Source organism: Phlebotomus papatasi, chromosome 2 (genome assembly GCF_024763615.1).
Source record: "Phlebotomus papatasi isolate M1 chromosome 2, Ppap_2.1, whole genome shotgun sequence".
In the NCBI taxonomy this organism is placed as follows: domain Eukaryota; kingdom Metazoa; phylum Arthropoda; class Insecta; order Diptera; family Psychodidae; genus Phlebotomus; species Phlebotomus papatasi.
In genome coordinates, this window is record NC_077223.1 from 37,312,566 (window position 1) to 37,321,046 (window position 8,481).

At 35.1% G+C, this 8,481-nt stretch overlaps 1 protein-coding gene across 1 annotated transcript; it reads left to right on the forward strand.

Moving 5' to 3' along the window:
- Window positions 1-330: 330 nt before the first annotated feature.
- Window positions 331-1,968, forward strand: LOC129804059 (endoplasmic reticulum-Golgi intermediate compartment protein 3). Its single transcript, XM_055851079.1, has 4 exons — window positions 331-539; window positions 626-784; window positions 852-1,083; window positions 1,148-1,968. The coding sequence occupies exons 1-4, from the start codon at window positions 458-460 to the stop codon at window positions 1,842-1,844; spliced, it is 1,170 nt and encodes a 389-aa protein (XP_055707054.1). The 5' UTR covers window positions 331-457; the 3' UTR covers window positions 1,845-1,968.
- Window positions 1,969-8,481: the final 6,513 nt, after the last annotated feature.

The following is an 8,481-nucleotide window of genomic DNA, read 5'->3' on the forward strand; positions in this document are numbered from 1 at the left end:
CTTGGAATTCCGGACAATGTGGAATTCTGGACACACCAATTTGGAAGTTTGGCCTTCGATAATATAGTAATAATTTAGTAATTTTACAATTCTAAAGTATATACATTAAATTTTTATTAACTTTGTGATAATTTTTTTTATCAAGTTTTGAAACGATTGTCCGAACTTTAAATTTGCTTGTCCGATATTTCACACCTTTCACACTGTATCTTACAAAGAGCAACGCTTCACTTTTTGAATTCAATTTAAAAGACCTGTATGCGAAGGTCAACAATTTGTTACACGTAATTTATCAACATTGCTGTATTGACACTCCCCGAAACCTTTCAAATGTGAGTGCACATTTGGCAATTGCAAGATATCTCGCTAAACAGAGGGATTATTTTATTAAAAATCCTGATAAAGGAATATCAAATTTTAACTGAATTTTTATTTTATGTGAAGTAATTTTAATAAAATGTTAGATTTACTAAAACGTGTGGATGCCTATCCAAAAACATTCGAGGAATTTAGTTTTAAAACTCTCATGGGAGCAATAGGTAAGAATTTCTTTAATTTTTTCCTGAATGTTTTTTTCCTGTATTTTAAAATAAATATTAATTTATAATAATTGTATTTTATTTAGTCACAATTATTAGTTCAGTACTTATTGGTGTTCTGATTCTACTGGAGGTAAATGCATTCCTTACACCAAATATCTCAGAAGAATTATTTGTTGATACTACACGAAGTCACAAATTGCAAATCAACGTGGACATTACTGTTCCAAGAATCTCTTGTGATTGTAAGAATATTTTTACTTTGGAGTTTAATTTTTTTTGAATAATATTGGGTATTGTAAAATATTTTAGATCTCAGTGTTGATGCAATGGACACGGCAGGTGAACAACATCTGCACATAGAGCATAATGTCTACAAACGCCGGTTAGATCTCGATGGAAATGTTATCACCGGAGATAAACCAATCAAAGAAATGATGACGACAACTGAAAAGAAGACGGAACAGTCTTCAACTGAGAAAGCCGTAGAAAATACCACACCTGCTTGTGGCAGTTGTTATGGTGCCGGAGTTAATGATACCCAGTTAGTAAAGAATTTTCTATTTAATCTTTTCCGATTTCAACTAATCTCCACGTCCAATTTGCAGTTGCTGCAACACTTGCCAAGAAGTAATTGATGCCTATCGTGTTAAGAGATGGAATCCCAATCCTGAAGATTTTGTCCAGTGCAAAAATGAGAATATCACCGGAAAGGGCCAGAGTAAGAATGCTCTCAAAGAAGGCTGCCAGATTTATGGCAATATGGAAGTTAATCGAATGGGAGGCAGTTTTCACATAGCTCCTGGTCAGAGCTTCTCCATAAATCACGTTCACATCCATGATGTTCAACCCTATACCTCAACAAGCTTCAATACATCACACACAATCAATCACCTCTCATTTGGCGAAAGAATCAACTTTGCCAATACCCATCCCTTGGATGAACTAAAAGTTACAGCTTCTGAGGGTGCAACAATGTTTCAGTACTACGTTAAAATTGTCCCAACCCTCTATGTAAAACGCAATGGGGAGTCTGTGCACACAAATCAATTTTCTGTGACACGCCATCAGAAAGTCGTATCCGTTATTACGGGTGAATCAGGAATGCCTGGTATCTTCTTCAGCTATGAGCTATCACCACTCATGGTGAAGTATACAGAAAAGGACAATTCCTTGGGACATCTGGCCACAAATATTTGTGCTATTGTCGGTGGGATATATACGGTAGCAGGAATTTTCTATTCTATGCTACATACATCCCTCAATGCAATCCGGAAGAAGATTGAATTAGGAAAATTTAGCTAAAGAACAGAATGTAACCAAATTACATAGAAATTTTGATCTGATGACTGAGAGTATATGGAATGTGGGTGGTTTTACCAAAATTCGATGACAAAAAGAAAATAAATTATCAAAATTTGATAAAGACTACACGTGGTATGTTATTTCTACAAATTTTCCCTCTTTCCTTTAAAAAAGTTATGCATTCTTTCTATGCATGATGAATTAAATTCCTTTTAGTGCTAGAATTCTACCGAGAACAGTAAATGGGACGCTCAGAGCAGAAGTTGACTGTTTTAATAGGGAAATGCACACAAAGGAGACCACTTCTGCACTGAGCGTCTCATATTATAGTCCCTCGATTTTCTGATCTCACCTTCCACCATCTGGGGACCATTTTTCTCAACATATCTTTGCGTTTCAGATGGTTTCTAATAGATGACGTCACGCTGTTTGTCCGTCCGCCCGTTATCATGCCTAGAAGGCAAACAGTTACAGATAGAGCGTTGGGGCCTTTGAGGGACCCCTCCATAAGTCGACCCTTGCGACCATTAAAGCCCAAAGCAGCATATGAATATTCAGTGAAAAACAATATTTTTTTTTAATTATTCAGAACTGATAAAAATCTGATTCTTGTGGCTGATTACAAACTATAAGGATGTCAAAATATAAGATATTTTTTAAGGACCTCATTTAATTCCTGAGCTTAGATAATTTTGATTAAAAAATGGCGAATTTGTTTTGCAGCATATGCCGCAGCCCGGAAAGTTAACATGTCTCTCATTTTCTTTCTACTCCCCCTCTTCCCCTACAAAATCATATTTTTCGGAATTACTCAAAAACGGATCGTGCGATTTTTTTTTCATTTCTGGATATATTTCAGATGTTGGTTAGGAGAACATTTCATCCATATAGTCAAGAGTAAAAAAGGCTCTAGTGAACGTATTAGGTGAGATTCTTAACAATCTCACCTACTATAATCCTAACAAAATCTCATGTCTTCCGATCGGCCCCAAACTTTGCCGGAATGTGTTTTGACACTTCCTGATCACGAATATATGGATGGCTAAAAACCGTTCCCGTCCGTCCGTCCGTCCGGCCGCTCTTTGGAGCTTAATAGCTTCAAAACTAAGAAAGATATCGACTTGCGGTTTTCGGCAAAGATTATATATCGTATGAAAATTGCAACTTGGTGCATTGGCCCCCCACCCCCTACCCCTCCTACCACCATTTTGAATATCCCCTTTTTTGTTTTCTCAATAGGTCCGCCCCTATGGCATTGATCGGACTCAAATTTTAGTGTGTTATAGCTGGGCCTTAAAGCTTTCGATCTTTAAGAGCTTTCGAGCTATAAGGGTCCAAAAAATTCTTAAAATGGCCATAAATCCTATTCTAAGTATCAAAATTTAAAAAGTGAAAGCGTTTTGGAAAGCTCTCGTGAAATGCCACTTCCCCTTTAACATCGCAAGTTCATAAAACTAACGCTAAGGGCTCTATTATTAAAAATAAAATTTTTAAATTTTCCAAATTAAATAACTCAAAAATTCCTCTGTGCATCGGGTTCAAATTTTAGTATGTTGTAGCCGCAGATTATGCCTATCAAACAAAAAAATACTTAAGTCGATCCATAACCCCTGACCCGAGATATAAGGGGTCAAATTTCGAACATTGACCGGCCTCTATCTCCGGTTTTGGGGTTTTGGTTTCGTCTCGATGAGCGCTTTCAGATGGAAGTTCAAAAAGTCACCACAGATGGGGCTGCGATAGCGTCAAAATTCATCAAAATTCAAACTCATTTTTTTTTTCAAAAATTCCTTTGTGCAAGTTAATCAAATTTTAGACTGTTGTAGCCTAGGCTATGAAGTTTCCAAAAAGTGGCATGGGCCAGTTTGGCCAAAAATGCTACAACTTTCAGTACAACAACAGTCGAACAACAAATTTCAATATCACATAACCTCAATTATCTCGACACGTGCTTAACCGATCTTAATGATTACTTCTACATTATTGTAGAGGAAATTTCGTCAGTTAAATCAGCATTTATCGTAACTTCATTTTTGCGATTTTGAGATAGGGGAAACTGGGGCACCACCAAACAGGGGTACCACCAAACACTGCGATTTTTTAAGTAGGTATAAGATTTCAGAGAATGAGACTTACATGAAATCATAGATACTATAGGAATGCTTGTCCAGAGAAAAAATGATCCACATAGTTCAAGTAGTTTAGAAATAAGAAACTTTTTTCGCAAAATTGTGAGATTTTGATAATTTTAGTCATTTATATATCTACCTGGAAAATAAAACTGAAATAAGTTACATCAAATTTCACTACACCAGTACTTTCCTACATGTTTTGGGATAATATTTATGCACCTACTAAAGAAACTAATGTTCACATTTTTTTTTTAAAAGAATATAAAATCCATCACAAAACAGAGTTTGGGGCACCAACAAACAGGCAAATTTCTTACAATTGCAGATGTCGCGAGCGTAGCTTGAATGGCAAAATTTTTCCTCTTATCTTTCTTACTCTTCATCTCCCTCTTTGTTCGATTTCAGAAATTTATATCCATTCATGGGATTTTCATTCAAGACTCAGGAGAAATATAGTTTCAAGAACCCAATTTTGCATTAAATGATTCTTAATGATTCTTAAATGATTTTAATCGAGGATTGACGAATGATTTCTCGATTTTATTACAAATAATCAGAAGAGCGCGCAAAATTTGAACTTTAGGTATAGTGTTTGCCACGATTTTAGTGGCGCTGCTTTCCAGTCGGAAGTCGAATGTTGTCAAAATGATGAAAAATCTATTGAAAAATATGTTCAATCACGTGGTAGGCGCGAATACGGTGAGTGCTTATGAAATTCAGAGCGTAAGGAAAATTGATTTACGGATAAAAATTAGAGCTGTAAAATTCAAATTGAACGTCCAAATCGCATTTTGAAATAGAAGGATTAAATTATAATAGAAACTACGCTAAGAAATTTGATTCAGAGGGAAAAAGCAATCAGAAGAAGTGAAATTGAGGTTAAAAACGACGGCGTCCCTATGAATCCATTCAAGAGCAGGCAGCAAAAGCCCCCACCGGCGAGAAATGTTGCAAACTTTCCGATGTGGGGCCAGCCAGAGGATATCGGAAGAGAATTAGAAGGAGCAGCGAACTGGGAGCATGAAGTAATCAAAAGAGGAAGGAAATATTTGATGGCAAAGTCCGTAGAAGGAGAGTCGTTGGCACGAGCGCCTCCATATCTGGTAGAGGAAGCATTTAATCATGTAGGAGATGTGGAAAAAATCGTTCGTAGAGAAAACGGGAGCATCTTGATCACTGCCAAAACAGCTCAGCAAGCTGAGGAACTTAAAAAAATTACAAAAATTGGGAACATGACAGTGAAAATAGAAGAATATGGAGCATGGAATCAATGTAAGGCTCTGGTTAGAGATGAGTACATGATATATTGGGACAAAAAAGAGCTGCTTGAAAAACTTGCGAGCCAGGGAGTAGTGGAAATTGAGAACATCAAGAAAAAGAGAGCGCCAATACAAAATAGAACAGATAATGTGCAAGGGTCGGAGAACCAGGAAGAAATGGAGGCAACCCCACTCTTCCTGTTAACCTTCAACACACCGGAGAGACCATCTCATATAAAAGTAGGATATCTTAACCTACCAACCCGAGAATTCATCCCGAACCCTCTCCGATGCTTTAAATGTCAGAAATTTGGGCACAAAGGCTCGGGATGCAGAGGGATCGCAAGGTGCTTTCGATGTGGGGAACCCGGACATAGTGAGAGATGCATCGGTCCAATCAAGTGTGCAAACTGCGGAAACGGGCACTTCGCGTCATCCACACAATGCCCGATTTACCAGGAGGAGATGATAATCCAGAGAATCAGTGTGAGGGAAAGAATCACCCACAGAATGGCAAAATACATGTACATGGAACAGAAAAATGAGAAAAGTTATTCAAATACAACAGCAAACGACACGACAAGCCATGGACAAGAACCAGAGCACAACCCAAATAGCATCAACAGAGAACAAAATGAAAAGACTGACCACAACGACAATCAAGGTGCAATGCAAACTTCTGAGCGCATAGATATAGTGAGGGAAGAAGGCGAGGAGCAACAAATTGAGAGCATGCAATCTCTAAATCCGGAAGATGCAAGAACTGATACAGAAGAGCAGGAAACTGAAAGGGAGGACAAGGCAGACAATACTGATGCAAATATATCAAACTCCTCTGAGTTCGAAGGTTTTGCAACATCCGAAGAATTTCTTGACAACACTCTGGAGAAGGAAACAGAAGAACAGCCACGGTCTGCTGAACAGTACGGAGTTACAACAAGAAATGCTGCCAAGGCAAAGAAGGAAGTCAAAAAAACCAGTGGAAATCGCGTGAAAAAAATAACAAAGAAGAAGTAATGATGATTTTAGTGCAAATAAATATAAGAAGTTTGCGTCATAATAAGGACATTTTAGAACACTACCTAAATGAAATTAAAGCAGATATAGCGATTTTAAGTGAAATATGGACTAAAAGTGATGAAAAAATTAAGATCTCAGGCTACTCAGTATTTTTAAATCCAAGGGATGAAGGACATGGAGGAACTGGAATTTTAGTTAGAGACAACTACAATGTTAAGAGATTAGACAACACGGACTGTTTTCCCATAGAGACATGTGAGGTGAGTGTGAATTTTGAGAACAAGACTTTAAACATAATATCTTGCTATATAAGTCCTGAGAGAACCCCAAAAACAGTAGAAGAAAATCTAGTGAAACTAATAAATAAGTATGATAGGAAATGTAATGTGATTATAGGGGGAGATTTCAATGCACATAATGAATTATGGGAGAACAAATCAAAAAACGATAGAAGAGGAAAAATAGTATCAGATTTAATATTAGACTCGAATTTTACTTGTCTAAATAACGGAGAAAGCACATACCTAAATTTACAAAGAGATATAAATTCAGCCATAGATTTAACTTTTGTATCTCAAGACCTTTTAACTAATACATTTTGGAGCGTAGATAAAGAGAATTTAATTACCGATCACTACCCAATAAAAATAGAAATAATATCAAATGAATTTGTAGGATATAAAAAAGTAAGGAACAAAATTAATTATAAAAAAATAGAAGAAAAAATCAAAAAAATAAATTCAGAAGAAATTCATGATATAGCAACCGTTGAGAAAATCCTAGAGAATATAATAGAAGAGAGCACTATAGTAATAGATGAAAGTAATAACAAGTACAAACCGAAAGCATGGTGGAATGAAACTATTGAAAAACTTTGGAAAATAAAAAAAGGAAAAAAGAAAATTTATAATAAAACTAAGAACACTTTCACACGAAATGAACTCAAAAAAGTATCTTGTAAACTCAAAATCGAAATAAGAAAAGCGAAAAGACAGGCATGGGATAAGTTTGTACAAAATTTAGATCTGTCCATGCCCGCCAGACAGTTATGGGAAAATATTAATAAATTCAACAAAAAAAGATCCAAGAAAAGAAATAACCTATTTGAAGTAAGAGAAAAAGGAAAAGAATTTTTGGAAAAGAATTTTAAAGCAGAAAATGAAGTGGATTATAACGTACACAATGAAATTATTGTTACTGAAGAATTCTGTGATCTAAATGAAATAATAGATACAATCAAAAGTAGTAAAGATAACGCACCGGGAATTAACAAAATATCTAACAAGATTCTAAAGCTAATGCCCAAAGAAATTCTAGAGAGTATAGTTAAAAGTTTCAATGATCTATGGAGAAGTCAAAAGCTACCTGAAAATTGGAAAAAAATTAAAGTAGTACCTATACCAAAGCCTTTTAAAGACCATACTTGTATTGAGAACTTTAGACCTATATCTTTAATCAACAATATAGCAAAACTATTCCATGCGATACTAAAAAAGAAAATTGAAAAATTTGTGAACGATAAGAAACTGCTACATGATAATGTGTATGGATTTAGGAAAAATACAGGAGTAAATGACTATTTGTTAAACCTAGTGGAATTTGTTAACAAGAATAGAAGTAAAAATATGAAGACAATTTCTATAGCTACAGATCTAAGTAAAGCATTTGACAGAGTAGATACTAGAATACTAATAAGAACATTAAAAAAAATGAATTTTCCGCCAGAATACACAAACTGGATAAAACAATTCCTATTAAACAGGAAAGTACACATAGTAGGGAACGAATACACAGAATTTATTAATACAAATTCAGGATTACCTCAAGGTAGTAAATTGAGTCCCTTGCTTTTCAACTTATATACTACCAAGGTGCACAAGTTAAATTCAGAACATTGTAAAGTAATGCAATTCGCAGATGATATCACCTTACTAATAGCAGGGAGGAATGATGAAGAACTAATAAGTAATGCGAAATTTTACTTAGAAGAATTTACAAAGATAATTGACAAACTCAAATTAGAAATAAACACAGCAAAATGTAATTATATGATTTTTGGGAACTTTAAAGATAATGATAACATAGAAATTAAAATCAATGAGAGAGCTATAGAAAAAGTTAATGTACAAAAGATATTAGGAGTTATTATAGATAAAAGACTAAATTTCAAGGCTCATATAAGAAAAATTAAGGAAGAATGTAAACCGTATCTAAACCTGTTAAAGA